The sequence below is a fragment of the Puma concolor genome, chromosome B1 (assembly GCF_028749965.1).
Source record: "Puma concolor isolate L17-30 chromosome B1, mPumCon1.1.hap2, whole genome shotgun sequence".
Taxonomy (NCBI): Eukaryota; Metazoa; Chordata; class Mammalia; order Carnivora; family Felidae; genus Puma; species Puma concolor.
Window position 1 is genome coordinate 81,388,140 of NC_141670.1, and position 22,903 is coordinate 81,411,042.

At 43.0% G+C, this 22,903-nt stretch overlaps 1 protein-coding gene across 1 annotated transcript; it reads right to left on the reverse strand.

Moving 5' to 3' along the window:
- Positions 1-1,415: 1,415 nt before the first annotated feature.
- Positions 1,416-5,089, reverse strand: POU4F2 (POU class 4 homeobox 2). Its single transcript, XM_086702901.1, has 2 exons — positions 4,542-5,089; positions 1,416-4,084 (listed from the first exon to the last, which is right to left on the reverse strand). Exons 1-2 carry the CDS (start codon positions 4,824-4,826, stop codon positions 3,143-3,145), a joined length of 1,227 nt encoding a protein of 408 aa, XP_086559027.1. The 5' UTR covers positions 4,827-5,089; the 3' UTR covers positions 1,416-3,142.
- Between the last annotated feature and the right edge of the window lie 17,814 nt (positions 5,090-22,903).

Genomic DNA, 22,903 nt, shown 5'->3' on the forward strand with positions numbered 1-22,903 from the left:
TGATGTGGTTACTATCCGTGGTGCTGAAACCAGGACCTAGCGTACTGTGATTAGGGGCTGGCTATTTGAAAAGACTTTTCAAGAAAACTGAGTCTTAGAAGGTAAAACAGAAGAAGGGACTTTCAACCTCTAAAATTTAAGAATAAAATTAAACCATCAGTATCACTATATCTGGATTCACAATTCTTTCTTTTAAGTTCCTACAACTTTGAAATATTTCCTTAAGCATCTATACAATATATCTCATTGTTTCTAAATGGACACATAGATTTTGTCTCTTCTGGTTTCCTCTTTAAGTTGAAGAAAACTAAGTCCCTTCACTTATTATCCATTAACTGTCACGGTTCTTTTTGTTACATCTGAAAATCACAATGTTCTTTAACAACATTTAATCCCAACTTGAGCCACTGTAACAATCTTCATGGACTCCTGGGACATTTCCTAAACTCATCCTCAAAATAAGAAACACCCCAAAGCAGTTCGATATTAGGTCACCGCTCAGGGCAGCAGAATTTCCCCTAAAGGATCACCTCGTTCCTTCCTCTTTTTGGACCTATAGATTAGTAAGGTGCCCTTCTCATCATTAATAATGTAAATGTCTAAACCAGAGCTTTCCTGGGAAAAAAACTTTGGAAACCTAATATGTTGCTTAAAATGGATCAGGAGGTACCTTTAAACTAGGATCAAAAAAGGAGAAAAGTCTGTATATCGAAGGGCAAAATTTCTTTGTGCCAGACCACCATTAGACTTTCACCAACTCTGGTGTTTGAGTGAGTGATAGGAAGGGGGCAGAAATCAACTCCTTCTAACCACCCAGGATTTCTTCCTCAACCCACTCTGCCTATTGCAGAATGTAAGTTTTTGTAAAGGTCATGGAAATGAAGGGAGAGAGAGATGTACTTTTGCTTCATAACTCAGTAACCTAGGTGCTTCCTGCTCTGGTTGGGGCATTGCTCTCCAGGAGCAGTGACTGAACTGAGAAGTATGGTGGGCAAGCCCTTAGGCCTCAACCGGGGTATCCTACTCCCAGAAACAGGCCTGGACTCTTGCCACACCCAGGCTCCCAGTCCTGGCTGAAAACTAAACTGAGTTCCTTTCTTCCTTCTTCCCAGGTAGTACCTCTGTTCATAAAGATTCTCTTTGCAGAATTATTGCAGATCTGGAGAAAAGACTCCAAGGGAGATATTGGAGCCAAATATCACAACCTCATCTAGACAGAGAAGCAATGCACCCTGTGAGATGAGCTCTGGCTATTAGAAGACAATTATAAACGCTGTTCTTTTATACCTTCCTAGAGAAACACCCCCTTTTAAATCCAAATCAGACTATAACAACCACTCTAAAATAAACCATTAAAATGTTTCCGCTTTAAAAAACTATCAAAATAATTTCCATGTAAATGATTGAAAACAACATCACATTTTAAAAGCCATTTAATTTTAATAGTATATTTTAATGAAAAAAGCAGCATACTTTGCCAATAAAACATTAAAATCATCTTTTCAATGAAAGACAATCAAACAACACCAAAAATAACTTAATACATTACCATAGTAAATAAACCATCTATTAACAAACAAAACAAAACAAAAACAAGAAACCAGGTCATATACAGAACTCAAGACTTCAGAGAGCCTCAAATGGAACAGCAATACAGCAAAATTTGTAAGAATATATCTATATGTGCATCATTTTGAATGGGATATTTACAATAGATAAGGTACCAATCACCATGTACCTAATTATTTTTTGTTCCAAAAGAATTCTACCAAACAATGTGAATTTACAAGCAGTGCACTGTCTTTCTTATAGTTTAAATTAGTTTTTCTACAAACAAACCTCCAAAAGGAAAAACCGAAGGATTCTTGTAAATGTTAAAATGTAGTCAACAAAGCAATTGAAAACAAGAAGATTGAGATACCTTGGTGAAATCGTAGAATCTGGAAGGGCAAACACCAAGTGAACAAATGCACCTAAAGCTAGAAAATGATGCATCATAGTCATGCTTCCAACTGCTTCACTTCTTCTCTTCCATTAGAGGTGTGTGTGTGTGTGTGTGTGTGTGTGTGTGTAAGGGTGAGTGAGAGCGCGTGTGTAGTGGGGACAATGTGGGAATCCCCATTAAATATGTAACGAAGTAAACAATACTTTGGACAGTGAATCAAGTCTACACGATTAAGACATCCATTACTGAGTGTCGACTCACAAACCAGAACACTACCAGTAAAAACAAAGGAAAAACAATCTTCATTCAAAGTGAGAATATACAAATGGGCCAAAAGGAACACAGTATAAGAGGAAAGCCATAAAAATTCAGTAAACTCATCAAACATAAAATTGTTTAACTCCACGAGCCATACGTTTCCCCCATTTTTAGACTAAATAAGTTTAATTAATTAGAATGTGCACAAATTAAGTTGCTAGAGAGATAAATTAATAATTTACAGAGGGTTGTTCGGCAATAATCTAATAATAGCTTTCAAGATCAGTGAACACAGCAGGCGCAACTCCTTTCTTAAGCATTAACACTTTAGAGAAGGAAGAAGGGGGTAAGAACCACAATAAAAATATATATATAATATACAGTGTAAATGCAGAAAATCTGCCATCTTTTTTAAAATTCAAAATACTTTAGAGATGTCTCTATCACATTAAGCATCAACTCTAGTTTAAAGTTTCAGTCCTGAATCGATTTCTATTTCTGAAAAATAGCTGCAAAGTGTACTTTTAAACTTGAACAAGGGTGATGTCTTTAGGAATAAAAACAAATCTTACTTGATCATTTTGGGGGCCTTTTTAAAACGCTGTCTCGTCTGCGTTCCTGCAAACAGCCAGCTCCAGACTTCCTGTGAAGAAGCCGAGGTGCCTTTTCCGGATGGGGTGGGGTTAAAAGGAATAACTTCGCTACAACTTGACAAATCCCTTCTTTTGTTTTGTTTTGTTTTGTTTTGTTTTTCCTTGAGAAATCGTTTCACATTCTCACTGGGTTTGGGCTCATTTGCTCGCTCCTTTGCTCGCTCTCCAATCCTCGCTTTCTCCGGATTCACATTTACTGGAATGTGGAAAGAAAAGAGGCAGGAGAGAGAGAGGGAGGGAAAAGAGGGGACGAGGAGGGGATGTCCCTGGAGAGGCCAAGGGTCTCCTAAATGCCCGCAGAATATTTCATTCTTTTCTGTTTCTGCCTCTGGTTGCAGAACCAGACGCGCACCACGTTTTTCTTAAGGTCCAGCTTCTCCGCGATGGCGGCGATCTTCTCGGAGGAGGGCCGCGGCTGGATGGCGAAGTAGGCTTCAAGAGAACGTTTCTCTGGGGCAGCGATAGACGTGCGCTTGCGCTTCTTCTCCGCGCCGTTGAAGAGCTCCGGCTTGGTGAGCTTCTCTCGGTGGGACTTCTCGGCCTCTTCGAGCCACGCTTGCAGGATGGGTTTGAGCGCGATCATATTGTTGTGCGACAACGTAAGGGATTCGAACCTGCAGATGGTGCTCTGGCTAAGCGAGCCCACACCAGGGATCTTGAGGTTGGCCAGTGCGGAGCCCACATCGGCCTGGGTCACCCCCAGCTTGATGCGTCGCTGCTTGAAGCGCTCGGCGAATGCCTCCAGGTCCCGGGGGTCGGCGTCCACGTCGCTCATGCAGCCCATGTGTGAGGGCAGCCCATGCGCGTGGGCCATGCTGAGCGCTGCTTGGTGCATGGGGTTCATGGTAGCCATGTGCGGTGCATGAGTTGGCGTGGACACTACGGCGCCGTCGGGGCCAGCCATGGCACCCAGGGCCAGACCGGGACTCAGGTGCTCCAGCAGCTCGCCCTCCAGCGCCTGATGCGGCTGATGGTGGTGGTGGTGATGATGGTGGTGGTGGTGATGCGTGCCCGCCAGTGCGGACGGGTGCGAGATGGGCACCGACGAAGAAGAGGCAGCCGAAGTGCACGGGATGGTGTTCATGGTGTGGTAGGTAGCGTCCGGCTTGAAGGGGCTGTGGTGGGGCGGGTGGTGATGGTGGCTCTTGCTCTGGGAGACGATGTCCACGGCCGCCAGAGCTTCGGCGCGGGCCAGCAGACTCTCATCCAGCCCGCCGAATATATTGCTCTGCAATTGCAAGTAAAAGGCACACATTACGCTCAGCAGGGAATTGTGCGCACTCTCCCCGGAAGCCCCGGCACAGCGCTCGACAACACCGCCGCGCCTACAACATTCCCAGAACGTTAAAATAATAATAATAATAATAATAATAATAATAATAATAATAATCCTGAATGTTGCAGGTGAGGCGGAGAGGAGGGAAGCCACTGAGAGAAACCGTGAGTGCACGAGGAGGAGGAAAGTGAGCCTGCAAACACAACACAACACAACACGCGCACAGGCAACATCCCAGGTCATAAAAATTAATATGAAAGAAAAGGCCCGCTGAATACATAAGAGAGAGAGGGGGGAAATTGGTTGGAGGTGTGGGGTGATTTGCTGTGCAGACATGAAAAAAACATCAAGCAGATAAAGGGGGCTGTCAAAATGTGCCTTTAAGCGGTGATTATGCAGAAATACGCACCGGTGGGGTTGGAAGACACGCTCTCCGCATCGCCTCGGAGCCCCCGCCGCTGCTGCCGCTGCTGCCACTGCTACTGGAGCTGCTGCTACGGCCTCCACCGCCCCCGCCACTGCCACCACCGCCGCCAGCATTGCTCGAGCTGCTAGGGGAGCTAGCGGAGGGCGCCGCGGGCGCGGAGGACCCGGGCGAGGCGCTGTGCAGTGCCGAGTACTTGGGCTCCACGTGCAGGCTGCCGCCGTGCGGCATGCTGAACGCCTGCTTGCTGTTCAGGGACATCATCATCATCTTCCCGGTCCGCCCGGGCGCTCGTCCGTAGCGCACGCACTGACCCCGTCTGCCGGGACCCTCTTGAGAAGTGCTGGGCGAGCGCAGGAGCAGCGAAGGGCAGTGCAAAGTTGCGCTCTCCCGCCGCCGCTCCCAGCTCTGCGCGCCTTGCCCGGACTACGAGCTCCTCCTCTGGCTCCGCTGTCAGTCTTAGGGGTTTCTGGGCTCCGCTTGGAGCTGGCTGCAGACCTGGGCGCCCGAAACTGCCCCCGCGCCTCGCGGCCGCCGAGTTATACTCCCCTCTCCCCGCGCCTGCCCCCTACCCCCCTCCCTCTCTCCCTCCCTCCCGCGCGCCTCCGCCCTCCCTGCCAGGAAGCGCGGTTTCTCCAGCTCGGATTCTAGCGTCGCCCCTTCTCTCTTTGCTCCCTACAGAGTAGGGTCCGAGGAGCTCTCTCGACCCCCGCCTCCCGCTCCCCCGCCGCGCCCTCCACCTCCCCTTCCGGCCCCCGCCCGCACGTTTTTGCCGCCGCCCCTTCCCGGCGCCCCGCAGCTCTCACTTACTTTGGATCTCAACCCCACCCCACTGGCCAGGTCTGTGTTCCAGTCGCCAGGCAGTTCTAAGAGCCGGCCTCCAGCCCCTCCTGCTTTTTCCGCTTAGTCTCCACCAAGCCGGGAAAAGAAAGTCCTAAATAAAGTTGCGGGCCAAGCCAGCCTTGGGTAGGTTTTTTCCCCCCAGACTACTAGGAACGCCTCTTACCTGGCAGTTTCTCCCCTCTATGTCCTGCTTACCGCTAAGTTCCAGGCCTCAGCCCCCACTCGGCCCGCCCCTCCCCGCAGCTCAGGTGACCCCGGCCTCTGACTCCTGGCGGAAGGAGAAGAAGCGGGCGCGGGAGAACCAGCTCCTCCGCGTTGGTCTGCGCTTCCGCTTGGTGCACGCGGCAGTTGGCGCTTAGCGTTGCGCCCCCTCGGCCCGGCGGGTGCCTGGTGCCGAAGAGACATGGGGTCGACCGGGCTGCAGGGCTTTCTCTCACTCGGTTTCTCGCAGCTCTCAGCGGATTGGACGGCCGTGGAGCCAGCTCCGGTCGCCTTTGCGCATGCGACTCCTTCCCCCCCCCCCCCCCCGCGCAACCCTGTCTACTGCCCCCCCCAACGGACACACACACACACACACACACACACACACCTCCTCCCTCTTTTCTCTTCCTCCCGATCTTCCTCCTTTTCCTCTCTGTATCCAAGTTCAGTGTGAGTTGGGTCTTGGGTGGATCCACTGGCAAATCCTGCCACTGGATTTATTATTCTTCATTAGCCACAATCAAAAGAGGAAGGGGCAACTGATGGAGGGAGCGGCAGGGCCAGAGATCACAGAGCGCATGTGCTGCTTAACCCCCCCCCCCCGCCCCAGCACACACACACACACACACGCGCGCGCGCGCGCGCGCGCGCGTGCCCTTAGGGGTTGGCACAAGCCCCACTTGTCTTCATTTCCACAACCACTGGGCGCAGAGAACCTATTTTTAGCCAACACTTTGCTCGCAGTTTTGTCCCAGTGCAGACCACTTTTCTTAGAAGTGGACACACACTTAGTTCCAATCGTAAAAATAGGAGACAGTCTTACACACACACACACACACACACACACACACACACACACACACCGCCTTCCTCTCCTCCTGCTTCGATCTTCTACTTCCCTCGACGTTAGGGGCGGCTGTCACCTCCCCAGAGCGCAGAAGGAGCGGAGTATAGGCGAGGGTGAGAAGGCCCTGAGACCTGGACGCTGGAGTCCGCGGGTGGCCTGACCCGGACTGGGGTGACTGGGAGCAGGTGCAGGCACACGGTGCCTGGGGAAAGCGAGCAGGTGCGAGAGCAGGCGGCAGGCCTGAGAGGCGCTGGCTCGCGCTGGGACAAAACAGAGTGGAAAGGAGTATGGCGAAGGGGGGGCCTCGAGTGGTCAGCGCCCGGAAGCCCCGCGGCGGCAGAGAGTATGGGCCCGCCGGTTCACCCATGACCTCACCAGAGCTGGACAGCAGGTTCAAGTCGGGAGCTCAGAGCCCGCGAGTCGCCAAGAGTACTGGGGAAGCGGCAACAAACGGCGGGCGACGGGTTCTGTCCATGGTCCTTAACCCCTTGCGCTTTCCTGCGCTATCCTTGGACATGTCTTTCTCTTCCCCTATGTGGAGGAAAATACTAAATAGTGGCTGAAGGGGATTCCTACCAGCACTGTTCCTGAGCATGAGACCAGATAAGTCTAGGCACGAGACTGGACAGGGGGTGTTGACATGAATGAATGTGGCTTGCACCGGACGGTTCAAGTAAATGCTTAGGTGTTTAATTTCCACCTCTACAACAGCCACGGTAATTTTCAAAGAAATAAAAAAATGACATTGTACAGCTCTCACTGTCTCAAGCTTCGAGAAATGAAATAAATCAAAGTTAAAAGCTTGAGTATCATTTAATTATAGTGCGAATAGCGCTTTGAAAGAAGTAGAACAACATCTCTAAACAAATTATGACTGGGCCAGGAAGGAATTATTAGATTGAAATTTCATTTAGGCTCGGGAGACACCGCGCTTCACTGTGTAATCTGCTATGCCTCATCTGATTTGTATGCTTAATTCAGCTTGACGAATTTATTAGTTTTCATAATAGTGAAAAAATTGAGCAGCACTATGGGCTAATGCATTGTATGTACTATAAATTGTATGTCTTCGTGGAAAGGCTGAAGTCTATAGAAATCTTTTATTAATGTTGGTATAGGAGGGAGAATTTTCGTGGAAGACTTGGAGAGGTTCACGCCAAACTCCACTGTTGTGTCTCACTGGTCCATTAACACATCGTCATACTAATTAGACTACTTCATCAATGATATAATTTCAAACTTCAAATTATGTTCTAATTAACAAGGGTTGTCCAATTTGCTTAATCTTCAAAAGGGTTTGGATGGCCTAATTAGTATAAACTGTTGAGCATCTCTAAAGCATAATAAAAATATTAAATAAATTAAAATATTTTGGGGTATGTTTTCTGTCAGTACTATGTAAGGGGCAAAGGGTTAGAGTGAATGTGGAGGAAGAAAATAACTATAAGACAAATGTTTGCATCTACCTAGTTCCCCCAGATTATAATACCAAGTGAAACACACAAGAAACTTTTGGGTATTGCACCTCCTAAACAGTGTGTTTATGTGTTTAAATAAAGGCATAAGAATATCAAGGAGAAAAATCACATGGGAAAAAAATTCTTCTCTTTCATTAGGTGCCTAATTAGATGTAAAGTGAAAAGCAACCCTGAGGAGGTCCCCAAGCATTATTGTGGCAACAGTCTGCTGAACTTGGATTGCAAAATCAAATATTTGGGGATGTTTTGAACCTCTTCCTGTCCCCTCCCCCTTCATTGAGCTTAATTACTTGCAATAGTTGTTTTAATGTATGTTGTCACCTGGGAGTATTGAGAAATGCATATCGTTAATATGAATTAATCTTGATTTTAATGGCAACTGACAACTGATCTCCAAAATGCTAAACACTTGTCACCACTTCATATGGTAAATAAGGTAGTATAATAAATTCATGAAGTAAAGAGGGCACTGTTGAAGTGACTGGACAAACTTTGTTTGATATGGAATTGATCGGCTAAAACTATTTTAAACAGGAGAAATCCTGAAAGAATATTGTCCTGATGGCTAAAATCCATATATCATTAAATTAATTTAATATAACTTTTTTTTAATCTCTCAGACATTTCCCAGCGATATGTCTAATTCCAGACGGGGGGGGGGGGGGGGGGGAGAAAAGGAAGCTCTTTATTCTAACTGCCAAGTTGAGATAAATTAGCATGTAGTTGAGTAATTTGAGCTTATTTACCTGTATTCCATTACCTCTAGAAAACACATGCAGGTCGAAGCAGAGTAAGATTTCTCCTTTTCCCACTCCAAGTGAAAAATGAACAGCAGTGATTGTGTTGCAATAGAGAAAAAATGCAATTCTTCCTTAATCACCACGACTTGCAATCTTGTGATCTTTCCTTCCAGGAGCATCCAGAACACGAACGTCTTAGCAATATCAATAAAACCCATTTTGGTTTTGCCCACAGGCATTGTTGCAAAGTGCTCCAGTGAGTGTGGAAGCTGCTCTCGGAGAAAGAAAGACTTCAGCCCTCCAGGTAGGGGAGGCCATCTAAACAACTGGAAAGTTGGGGATAGACCCAAGGGGGTGTGAGCAAATGGCCCAATATCCAAAATCTGCTTCATATGACCTCAAAATACACTTTTATGCCCAAGCACCTGTCTGTGCTGGTGCCTCTGCACACCTACAAATCTACCTAGTAAACTGAAAACAGAAATGTGATTTTTTTTAAAGAAAAGAAATGAAAAAATGAATCAAATGTGTGACTGTATGAGGAAAGCCTTTCTTCTCGCCAAGTCTCTTTGTTTGACAATAGCTTCTGTCCCATACGCTGCCAGATGCGGACAGATGTGACCAGCTTCTTCTCTCCCCGCGGGGCAGTCGTCGCTTGAGGTTCCACCCAAGCTCCCTGGCAGCGGGGTCCCTGCAGTAGGAGCCCTCCCCCCACCCCCTAAATCGGCCGGTAGCCATCCCGAGGGGAGAAATCACTGTCTCCTCCCCTGTATCTGGGTCCTAATTTACTATTAAAATTTTAAGCTGTGCATTCATATTTTACCGGACCTAATGTGTTTTTATTAAATTTTAATCCAATAAGGGCAGTTTGATTTCTTTGTATTTCACACAGAATTGAGTTGGACTACAGGGAAGATTTCTGAAAGGACAAATCTGACCCTTCAAGCACCATTTCGATTTTAGGTAGACAGGGTGTGGGGGAGGAAAGAAGGAAAGGATAGGTTCCTTCCATGCCAACTCTTCAAGGAAGTCAATCTGCACCTAATTCTGAATAGAATCAGACCTTCTGAGCTCTCTCTGGACTCTGTAGCTTGGGGCAGAAAGATAGGGGGTGATTAAACTCCTACATGGCCTCGCAGTTCCAGGGGAGAAAAAAGGAGAGAAATGTCCCTGAAGCTGAGAGTTCTGGGAGCGCCCAGGGAACTGGCCGCGGAGAGTGGCGGGGAAGGAGGGCTCTCCTGGGTTTGTTACGGCCTGAGATAGGGGCTACGCTCAAGGAGTGATGCGTGCGCTTTGTTCAAACACCTTTCCTCTTCCGATCATGTCCACTCTGCTCTTCTGTTTGTCTCTAACTTGCTGTCTCCGCTGGCTCCCCGCGAGCCCCAAGTACCCCTCACTTAGAGATTTGAAGGAACCCCTCTTTTGTCCAAAGATGCCTGGCTCCTCTTATGTCCGATGGCACAGCCTCCTCCCGGGGCTTTCCGGGCTAACACTCTCAACCTCCCAATGCAGGCAGTTAGCACGTGTCTCCGGAAACCTCTGCTTCCGGCGCTCCTCTGGCCTTTCTAGATTGAAATTAGGACTTTTGCAATCTTCCAACGGGGCGAAGGGAGGAGGACAAAAGCGAGTGGTTATTGGCGCTTTGGAGGGTGCCCTTTGGGTGAAGGGAGGGACTCGCGCCAGGGCCGGGGGCCTGTAGTCGCCGAACAAGCCACGTGGGGGCTTTCTCTAAGTAATTCTGCACTGAGAAAGGTGGCTGGGCAGGGGACAAGGGATGAGAGGAGGGACAGCAGATAGGAAAGTAACGGTTCCCTCTTTCCCCGGTGAATGGAAAGAAGCGGAGCTCCATTAAATTAAAAAAAAAAAAAAAAAAAAAAAAAAAAAAAAAAAAGCAGATTGGGAGGAGGGAGACCTGGGAAGCAGCCAGCCCCAGGCCCGCAGGATGCCTGCGAAGCGCCTAGACGCCTTCAGGATTCCGCCTGGTAAGTACGCTTACACTGAATGCGGCCAGGAACCCGCACGTGGGGACAGCTGATTGGACCCTCTAGAGTCGACCAAGCTTTGGAGCCAACACAACAGGCGCCAAGAAATGAAAATGTAGCAGAGGGAAGGATTCAGTCCTCCGTATCCAGCTCCGCACTCCCTAGAGCGCAGGGGCGCGAATTCACACGCTCACGCACGGATACACGCGCCCAGACACGCTCACATACCCACGCACGCAGACACGTGTGTGCTGACACTCGCGCACACTCGGTCACACGCACACATGCTTCTCCCCTCCCCCCGCTGGCGGGCCACTTTCGAGGGAGTTGGGCAGGGGCGAGCGGATCTCCGCGTTGCTTCCACGAGCAACCACTCCTGTCTTTACTTGCCCCAGTGAAACTGTTATTTTTCTTCGCGGTGAATTTCTTTGGCCCGTGTGTTTACCTCTTCCTAAAGTTAAGTCCAGTCACGAAACCAAACTTAAAGCATTGGAACAATCAATGAAGACTTTTGCAACCCGTGGCGCCTTGCGCTTCCTGGAACTAAAATAAATGCAAGAAATCGAAACTTAATTACTTGAAAGAAATCCAGAAATCCCTCTGCATAATTTATCCAGTCATTTTTAGTAGCGTTCGTGTTCGGTGCAGTGTATGTGAACTCTATGCTTTTGGCTAAGATCTAGCTCCCTTCCTCGATTCTGTGGGGGTCGCTGCCGCCCCCTCAGCAGGAATTTTGTCCTGCACCGGTCCCCCTTTTCCTCCCACTGCTCAGAACTGATCTCGTAATGTTTCTTTTCAGAAGTCACCAGCTGTAACGGTACAAGAATCCCTGGGGCTGAGGGTTGTGTGTCGTTAAAAAATAAAAAAAAAATAAAAAAATAAAAAAAATCTCACCCGTTCTCTCTCTCTCTCTCTCTTTTTGTTCACTGGGGCTATTATTTGAATTTGTGTGAGATGCTTAATACTAGATCTGAAAACAGACCCTTTCGTAAATACAAACCAGGACCATTCCTCTGAGGGAACAGTGCATCATCAAAAAGGGCCATTCGACTGGTGATGGAAAAATTGATTAAAAAGTAGACTTTTTTTCCTTCTCTCCAGAGAAGTTCTTTTTTTTTTTTTTTTTTCCTTAAGTGTCATTAAGGAAGTGTCATCTTAGGAAGATTCCTAAGGCACAATACTAGAATATTCGTTCTGACTAAACTACTCTTCAAGTTATTTAGATGGACCACAAAACCTGGACACTAGTTTCTTCCTCTAATATCTGTTCCTTTCAAACTTACTCATTTTCTCCTCCCCTTTGGTTTGTATTTGGTAGAGAGTCTTCATATCTACGAAGTGCCAAAAGACCTTCATCTGGTGGCACTAAATAAAATAGAGTCTTCGAGAGGCTAAAAATCAAATGATTTTGGTACACGTTGTGTTTCTAACACTGGGTACTATTGGGAATTTAGAAATTTGGTGACGACTAATGTTATGGCTAGCGGATTTGCAGAACAGAATAGTCCCTGAAACTATTAGCATGGTGTGGGTGACTCCAGAAAGGCATGCTTTCTCATAGACACCTTATAGGAATCTGAAGTAATGTTATGAAAGAATGAAAAATACATTGGGGAACAGCTTGGAAACTGAAGTACATTTTGATTTAACTCACATTAACAGAAATGTAATGTAAAAGTGAAAGGATCTAACAAAACCATTAATAATTAAAAAATAATTACAGATAGTCTATCCTTACTATTCATAACCACTCAACACTTTAGACAAAGAAAACGGAATACTCTTAATGGGAATGAGATGTGAGCAGACTGCTAATGAGAAGTTAACCAAGGACCGTGCATTTGTCAAAAGAGACGAGTTTCCTTGTTTCCCCCACCTGCATATTTTAATTCTCTCAGAGTTAGCGTGGACCTTCCTCTTCCATCAGCACATATACTGCATGTCAGAGTTTATACAACAGAAATCTCTTGAGCAATAACAATACAGACTTTATCAAATTCTGAAGATCAGGGGCACCAGATGGCTTATCTATTAACCATCTTCATTGACAAATATTTATAGGTGAATAAGAGATACATGCCTCTGTAATAGATTTTGTTTAGACACTCCCATCCCACAAGGATTTCACAAAACAATGACCCTGTAAAGACAGCAGTTTGGTCCCTGTTCCTTGTGGTCATTAAGAAAAAAAGATTAATTATCCTTTAATGATTCAATGTCAAGCTTTTTCTTGTACTCTTCACCAAAAGAGTTGCATTCCAGAATTAAAAAAAAAAAAAAAAAGTGTGAGTGTATTTTTCTGTCACCTAATTGTGTTTATTTTCTTTCCAGTAAGTATTTTTCAATGTCCAAAGTCTTTAGAGCAGATTCTACATATAATCATACAATAAACCTTTAGTCATGCGCTAGGTGCGTGATTAAAAAAGACATTGGGAATGAAGATACAGTGACTCCATTCTGATCTTCACTGCATATTCTTCTTTATTTTGCTTGAGAGACGCATGGGACTGCCTCTAGAGTGCTCCGTTGGCGTTTGGAAGCACTGGGAGGAAATCAAAGCAGCCTGGTGGAAAGCAAACTTCACTGCCTCTTTTCAGAGATAAAGGGAAATCTTACAAAAGGAGAGATTTGCAGACCTACAACTGGAATTCAATGAAGTCATGGCTGAGGCATCTGCTGGGAAGCCACCAGGAAGTGGAGACCTATAGCCCATGTCAAATCTCGTGCATCTATAGAATTTGAAGCCTCCTTCCTTCCTTCCCCTTCCCAAATGAATTAGAAACAAAACAACATGCCTTTTGTAGGAAACAGAAAAACCTAAGGAGAAATGCTAATAGATTGAGTGCAAAGATTATAATTACTTCTTAGCTATATAAATATGAGTTAAGCATACAAAACATGTTAGCTTCCTTGTAGGCATCCACTCTCATATTTTTAATGCAGCGGAAGGACATTACAACAACAATGACAACAAACTCACCTTTAAACATTTATCCTTTCATGGATTTACATATGGACCATGATTTGCCTGTAAATCTCATATACACAAGTCTGCAAATCAATGGTAGAATTATACAGTATTTGCACCCACATAGGTGTTGTTATCTCCCTCTTCGTTTCTCTCCTCTTATGTGTGCACACAGATCAAGACATAATTCAACTAACGCGTGTTCTGGAATATGCTACAGCTGTGTGCCTTGACTAGTTTTTCCCGATGTGCGTATAACACATTAAAGAGTCCTTGCATGTGTATTGAAAAGTACTAAACTCTCTTCTCTTCAAAACACAAATGCTATTTAGTTTGCATGTGCTCATTGCACCCCTTTTTTTGCCTTTCAAGGGCAAACCCAAAGTAGGCATTATCAACATTGTGCTTATCTGTCATATTCCTATCCTCATATTTCTTCGGTTTCTCCTGGCTTCCATTCACTAGTCTGGACCAGACGATCAGTCATTTCTATAGTAACCCTGCTAGGCACCTTGATCTCTTTGCTCCTTATCTTTCCCATATCAGACTACCTATTTTTCCACTTTTGCCTACAGATTGCTGATAAATTTATACTATTAAATAAATATATGTTATTTATATCTGTAATAACTTGGTACTCAACATCCTTCTCAATCTTCTTGTGTTCCTTCCTCTGCTGCAGTCTGTAAAGCTAAAAACTACATTTCTCAGACTCGCCTATAGTTTGGGTACTGGCTGTAACTGAGAAGCAGGGGCGTGGATCATTTATTCTTTGTTGGTGTGAATCTAAGAAGAGTGGTACTTTATAGCCAACAGTCGTATGCTGCAAAAATGGTATATTCCTGAAGTCTGTGCTTTACCAATGTTCTCCTTATTCCCCTCTTTCCTGATTGTGGTAGAGCTCATAGCTTTCCTGGCAAGCTAATGCTGCACTGTGGTTCTGGGAGTCATTCCCAGAAGTTCAGCCTAGAGTTGCCTACTTCAGCCTTTCCAAAGATTTGTAAGCATCTACCTGCATTAAATCTCTCTCTGCTTAAAATAGGTAAAGTACTTTCTGTTGCACCTTGCAACTAAACCCTGACTGATAAGCCAGCCTTAACATTATTCTCTGTATTGCTTGGTATTTGTTTTGCTCAGTTTTTTTTATTTTTAATTTTTTTTTTCAACGTTTATTTATTTTTGGGACAGAGAGAGACAGAGCATGAACGGGGGAGGGGCAGAGAGAGAGGGAGACACAGAATCGGAAACAGGCTCCAGGCTCTGAGCCATCAGCCCAGAGCCCGACGCGGGGCTCGAACTCACGGACCGCGAGATCGTGACCTGGCTGAAGTCGGACGCTTAACCGACTGCGCCACCCAGGCGCCCCTGTTTTGCTCAGTTTTAATTGACTCTCCATTTCATTCCCTACAGAATTTATTGCAAACATTTTCTACTTCTGTCTTGACTTGGAACATATAACCTTGCCTCACAGTTTACTAAGAAAATACTTTACTACCACACATTCCATGAAGTTTTCAATTGCCATCCAACCATTTTTTCCTGTTTTCACCCAACATCTCCTCCTGTGATTCTCCCGTGTTAGCCTCCTCCCTCAAGATAACCCTCCATGTACTCATGATTTCTTACCCTCTCCCCTTCTTCAGAATCTTGCTCTCACAATTTACTCTTTTTCTTGCATCTTCAATTTCACTTCTCCAGTCTATCTCTTCTATACCACAATTATATTCAAGGTGTGTTGGCCATAAAATTTAAACAAAACAAAAACTGTCTTTAACTTTTTCCCTTCAATATCTCTCAAAAGATTTGCTACCCAATTTTGGAAATGATAGCTGCATTTGCCACTTCCATCTTCTCACCATTCAATCACTTCACCTCTGGAAAGTGTACTTGTGTCCTTAACTCTCTACTGATGGTGCTCTCCCTTAGGATACTGATGGCCATTGAGTTTACACATCCTGTGGTACTACTCCCAAAAGCATGAGCTTCAAACTTGGGGTTTTGTATTAGCTCTACCAATTATTGGTTTCACTTCTCATTTTGCTTCTCTGAAAAATGTACATAATAATAACATATTCTTCTCCCAGATTATTGAGCAGATTAAATGACATATTGTATGTAAGGGGCTTAGCATATTTCTTTGTATATAACAAGCATTATTACAATATCATCAGTAATAATATCTGCAAAATGTGAGGGCTGGCCATTCTCTCATTCTTGAAATGGATTGGCTTAGATCTCAGCAAATGATTTGTAAAGGCAGAATGTGTCAGCCTTAGTAGAATCATTGTTTAAACCAGGCTTTGTCCTTTCTTGGTATATTTTGCCTACTCTTTCCTGTCCATAAAACAGGGCCAGCTCCCCAGTGGCCCATCTCCCCAAGGCAGTTATATAAAAAATGTGGGTTTATATATAATTTATTCATTAACTCAAAAACACATTCAGAGAAGGAGGGGGTTAATTATTATTGGTTAAATGCTTTATCTTGCTCAGGGAGACACACATTTATGTGACTAGGCTTTCCCTACCAGTATAATAGCACTTCTAACTTACTTCCACAAAAAATTAATAAATTCTGAAAATTAATAAAAATCACTCATTATTTACACCTGAGCATGTTCAACACAGTTTGTTTTTTCAAGTGGAGAGTTTTCTGCACATCTACCTTCTGAGACACTGTTTTCTTCCCCACCACCCCTGCCCCGGCTACTCTCCCATTTCCTGAAAGATACTGATCAATTAAGGATCCATCAAAGAATGAGGATCCAACTTTTGCTTCTTCCTTGTCAATTCTATCAATTTCACGGCTTTTACTCTCACCTGAAACTATATCACTCTGATCTCTTCTGAAAGATATTTCATATTCCAGTAAGTTATTGGATTTCTCCACCTGGATACCTGTTCTTTCTACAAAACCCACCTCCTACAGATTCATACCACTTTATCAATATTTAAGTTATGGAGTTTATTACTTTCCATCTCTATATGTCTTTTTTCTTTTGTCGTATTTCCTATGTGAGACTGTGAGATTCTTGAAGGCAGAATCTATGTTGAACTTCTCCTGTGGTTTCAAAATGTTTATACATCTTATCTAGAGCAGATGTTCCTATGTATCTAGATACATATTCACTGACTGGCTGAATGGATGATCATTATGATAGCAAGTGATATGAATGTTGTACAATACAATGTCACTAATGCTTGCTCCTTTCTGACTCTTTTCGGTACCTGATCCAAAGTTAACAGGTAGATGGCAGACTGAGAGAAAATATTTGCATTGGCTAAAAACTACAAAGGAAAAATTAGATTATACAAGTTACCCCTGCAATCTAACATGAAGAGAAACCTAATAGAAAAGTGGGCAAAAGATATAAATAGGCAATTTATAGGTTGGCAAAGTCTAGCGCTAACTAGGATTGGAGAGGTGCCAAATCTCACTAAGTACCAGGACAAATGCTAAATAAAACAGTGAGGTAATACTTTATAACTATCATCTTTATAAAATTGGAAAGTTAGATAATGCCAAAAGTTATTAAGGATGTGGAATGGAAACCATAACATAATATTGATAGAAGTATGATTATTGGATGGCCACTGAGAAAAGCAAACTGGCAAACTTTAGTAAAAATGTCCAGGCAAAAACCCTCTGGTCTACCAATTCCACAGCTGGGTTATACTTCAAAGAAATTTTTCTACAGATTCAGAAGGTAATGTGTTTGAAGATGTTCCTATGAGTGTTGTTTATAATGGCAGAGAGGTAGAGGCAGCAGATGGAAGCAGTGACTCTTAAGGCAATACAGAAAGGCCTTAAAAAGTTGAGTGAAAATGGGACAGGTCCTGCAATATAATACCATTTATATACATAAACATACACAGAAAACCTGTATATTTTTCAAGGAGGTATATATATCCAAGGACATTTTCAACTCAATATAGTAAGTGCCATTGGATAGTAGGAATGTAACTGGGATATAAATTGATTAAGACATATCAAGGGCCTTAAAAGAGTTCACTTCCTCCTATGAATCCTACTTCTAGGAATGCCTCAAGAAAACAATAAAAAATGAACAAAAAATTAAAGGCAGTGTTGTTTATAAGAGTGAAGATTGGAGACATCTAAATGTCTAATAATGGAGAAATCATTTAATAAATTGAAATACAACCATATTATTAAATAGTGTTCAGCCACTACAATCATGTTTTCAGAGAACATTTAATGGCATGGGAAAGTACACTATTTGACAAAAACAAACGTGATACAAAGCAGTGATTCTTTGTGTTCAGAAGAAGTATACAGATACACAGAAAACAGTGACAAAATAAGCATTTCGTTTTAAGTGTTGCATTGTGAGAGATTTAGATTTTCCAAATTGTCTACAATGAGCTTTTATTCCTCTTATTACCAGAATTACACGTGTGTATAGATTTAGATACAGTTGTACATATAGCTTTCCCAGGTTGCATACTTTTTCATATAAGATTCATTGCATCTCTTATTTAAAGTGCTGTAACTAAGTGATCCATCAGCCAAACCATCAACTGAACTCATTCACTATCACTAACTGCAGTGAATATTTATAGATTTGAAATGGTATTTAATTGACTTGAGAAGGATGTATTCAGCCATCCGAGTTTTATAGTACATCTCTGAAATGTGGAAACTCTCACAGGCTTATACAGAGAAGCCAGTCTTGCCTATCAAACTCTTGGCTGGGGATTCCACACAAGATCCTCTAAATATGGCCTAAATCATTTCAACTGCAATCCATATGTCCTTTCTTTGCCTACAGCTGGACCAAGATGCTTCTTAGGCAGGTAAGAGATAGGACAAGAAGGGGTTTATTATCAGACTCCTTATTTTCACCCTTTCCAATACTTTATTAGAGAAAAGAATACATACTTGGTTAGTTTAAGGGAAAAAGTCATTTTATTAAGAAAGAGTTAAAATAATATTTCTAGTCTCAGAGGCAGGATCCATTACATTCTTGGCCTTGGATTTCCTAGATGATATATATACTTAGAGAATTTTTGTAAGTTAGTTATTATTGTTTTTAATTCACACACACACACACACACACACACGCACAATGATGATTGCACTAATGCTCCAGCTGGTGCAGTAACTTCAATCTTTGAATACTCCATTAGTTGCAAACACATGACAAAGTTAGAAAATATAAAAAAAGAAAAACCCATAGTGGCATGATGAAGAAGAACCAGTGACAGGGAGGGAACAAAGCAGTTACTCACAGTTGTCCAGGCAGGTATTTCTGGTTCTTTGATCAGAACATTGGATTCAGTTGCACACGTATCAAATCACACCATATTTCATGACAAGGGTTCAAGTGCAAACTGACATTATTATGTGGACTTATATTCCCCCAGCAACCAAAGAATGCCTTGACAGTAAACTATATACATAAGATTGGTTGCTTGGTTGCTTTTAACCTAAAGCAGGAATAATGTGATCCATATTTTTCTCTTTACATCTCTTAATATTCTTTATTTAGTAATTCACTACAAGTTGCTAATTGAAGTTCAAATATTTCTTTGATTGAAACTCATAATGGAAGAACCTGAAAGACTAGAAAATTCTTCTTCTTGGTGCTACTTAGAACTGAAAGGTCACCAGAAAATCTATAGTGAAAATAAAATGTAGAGCTATATAATTCTCATAAAATTAATTTGTAACTGAATTTGTTAAATCAACACAAATTATTTTTTCAAACTATCAACATAATTGTCCAAATTATTTATTCTACATAGTTTCCCCACCAAAATTTTTATACTGATTCTAGAAACACAACTATTCACTATAAAACCAGGTGTGCTAAGTCCAGGTAAAATCTAAAGTTATATTTCGGTCATGGTTGAAGTTTAATTTCACTACCATGCAGTTGGCAGGCAGGTAAACTGAGTTTCTTTATCCATCCCAATTGTTTATTAAACAAGTGTTTATCGAGTGTCTACTGAGCACTATGCTAGGATAGCTTGAGAGAGAATAAGTATATGCCTGTGACACTAAAAATAGTTTGCTGTATTTGGGATGGAAGAGGTGGGCTACTACAGAATCATTCATGGCTAACTATGGATCCTACAAGAAAAGAACAGTGTTATCTCACCCCTTGGCTGGATACTCGCTAAGCTTCAGAATTTTCAGGCCCCAGTTGAAAGGTATGGTGACGGAATTTTTGGAAAAGCTTTCTGAGGGTAGTTGGGATACTTTTAACATAAAGACCAGTGACCACTTCTTATTTGGTGATTTCAGAAGGTGTGAATCTTACTGGAGGAGCGCCCAGGAGTACTATGTGTAAGAATATTGGTAATATTTTTTAGTTTAATATCTTATAATTCTATAAAATACCCTCTTGAGCAGTTTTTTGCTCCCACTGTAGCAACTGAAACAAAAAAAGATAATTACAAAAAAATGAAATTTTTGAAGATATTGGAGGACTATGGGAGTAATGAACTTTGGAAGAACTACAATTCTAAATAAAAAGGAACCCTTCCTAGTTGAACTGAGATCAAAGGCTTTTTTCTTCTTTAGGAACATTTGCTGATTCAGGGCACTAGTTGCAGATAAGGCTTAGCATAGGCAGAGGGCTCTCTAGGGTAGAGAAACTGGAAGAACTTTCATGACCTCTTGTCCTAGCATGACTGGTTAAAGCACAGAGGAGCACCAAACCCATGGCTTGTATCTGCACAAAATATTTTTGGGGTTCTGGGGTAGTCAGGAAGCAGGGCAGTTGAGTCAGACATGCAGAATGAAATCCCCTGTTCTCTTGCAAAACTTAGAAGTAAAAATCCTGCTAAATTTTAAACCCATATTGGGTGGAAGACCCAAGAGCTAAGTTTTAAACCTCTGAAAAGTAGAACTCTGAAGGCTAAGGAGAAAGGAATGTCCTCTCAATAAAAACCCTGCTTGCAAGACTGACTTTGAGACATGGGAGCCACTAGCAAATATTGTGTATAGGCATTTGTCTATATAATCATTTGATTAAGAAATATAAGATTCATGGGCCTATGTAAGATAGAGATTTATTGATGAAGATGTAGAATGATTTATAGAGATAAGATACATACTTGTTTATTGCCTAATCAGTGCATTGAAGAGTCTTTCTTTATATTCTGTGGGTACCAACTCTTCCTGTTCATGCCTGGGAGCCATCTCTTCATGTTATTTATGCTGTTTCTGGATGATTTTATATCACCCGCCAGAAGAAAAAGTCAACTGTTTGGAATCTATTTGTACTGATATAATACAGATTATTTTGTTCTGCAGTATCCTACTACCATTTATTTAATGCTGGTTACTCATGATTCTGCATTATCTATCCTACCGTTCATAAATACTGACTTCCATTCACCCTCTCGGACGTTGTCATGCTTTGTTGATGATGATTTCAAATGCAAGTCATACTCAGAGTATTCAGAAAAATGTGAATTTGTTTCTGGTAATGTTAAATTTGCCCTTTAAAATTTTATAGAATAAAGGTAAAACAGCATATTCCCAACCATCTTTTCTGTTGAACTTTTTTAGACCATAATTAGTGCCTTTCTAGATTGTGATCTTTTTCAGTATTGATTGTACCCAGGCTTCCACACACAACTACCAGTAGGGAGGATAGGTGACACCCGTATGGGCAGAGGAAAAGTGTGGTGTCATTCACTCAAGGATATACATCTCTAATTCAGAATGGCATTAAATCAATCCAGGAGAATATGACATCTATCTGGAAATAGAAACAAGAAAGGACATTGATCAGAAGAGTTTTGGCGTTGTGGAGCCAGGGTCTCAAAAGCTCTCAGAGGAGGAAAACATGGCTATCCACAGGATGCCTGAGATTGTGGCATAGAGTCTGCAATGAGGGTGGAATAACCACCTTTGGTGCCACGAGTGGAAGACAAACAGTAAAAGATACCTAATACCCTCCCTTCCTTCACTGCCCTCAACTGCTGTAGACTACAGGTAACATTGTGATTAGAAGACAGATGGGCAAAAGTCAATACATAGGCCTGGATCAAATCAAAGCTCAAGCCCCAAATCAGAGTGTTAGCCACATTATGAAGGTCTATCTAGGTACCATTCTGTGAAGGAAATACTACACTATCCAGCAGTAATAATCTACTTACTGAGCAGCCCTCCTGGAATAGGAATCTGGCAACAGTAACATAGGAAAATCCTTGTAGAAAGAGCTTCAGTCCTGGACTTCTTTGGAGTAACCAATTGAACCCACATATAGTATAGGAGGTCTGAAAGCAAGCTGAGGAGAAAATGAGGACCAGAGTTTATGCAGGTCCTAGTGTAGGCATGAGATACACTTCTCAGATAGCCAGTCTGAGAATGGTCCAGTACCATTTTGGCAACAGAACAGGAGTTAGTAAATTCTAGGAAGTGCTTCTAGCAACTAGGATTCATGTAAGACCAAGTTTGGGCTCTGCAAGCCCTGTCTGGATTGCCCTGTTGATCTTGGCCAACTCAAGTCATCAAAGAATGACTTAAAAATTTCAGTGAAGGTAGTCCAAAGCAGTAGGCTCCTGGAATGTGGGTTCTGGTACAATGCACAATCTACCCTCGTTTAAAAGCAATGTTCCTTGGGACGCCTGGGTGGCGCAGTCGGTTAAGCGTCCGACTTCAGCCAGGTCACGATCTCGCGGTCCGTGGGTTCGAGCCCCGCGTCGGGCTCTGGGCTGATGGCTCGGAGCCTGGAGCCTGTTTCCGATTCTGTGTCTCCCTCTCTCTCTGCCCCTCCCCCGTTCATGCTCTGTCTCTCTCTGTCCCAAAAATAAAAAAAAAAAAAAAAAAAAAAACGTTGAAAAAAAAAAAAATAAAAGCAATGTTCCTTGACCAGCACCTGTGGCAAAGCAGATGCTAAGAATCCCCAGGAGCACATCTAATATCCAGTGGGTAGATGACAATAAGAATCCCACCAAGGGTGTTATAGTCCTATAGATGGGAAGTCCATGGAGTCTATAACAAATGTGAAAATATTCCATGTATCAGAGTATAAAGCAAATGCAAAAGTCATCAGATAGACAGAGGTGTCCATTTCCTAGAAAATGATGACCAGCATAGTTGCCTAAATGATCCTGCAGATCATAGCTTATTGACTGAGCACATTGCCAATACTTTTTGCCTTGCTCTTTGTCCCCACCTGGAGCTTCTGAAGGAAGACGGAATGACTAAACTAGGACTACATGTGACATTGACTCAGATCAAGTTGGCTATCAAGTAGGGAGCAATGGCCAACCCTGTTCTTCTTTGTACATGAATAATCTGGACAGAAATTT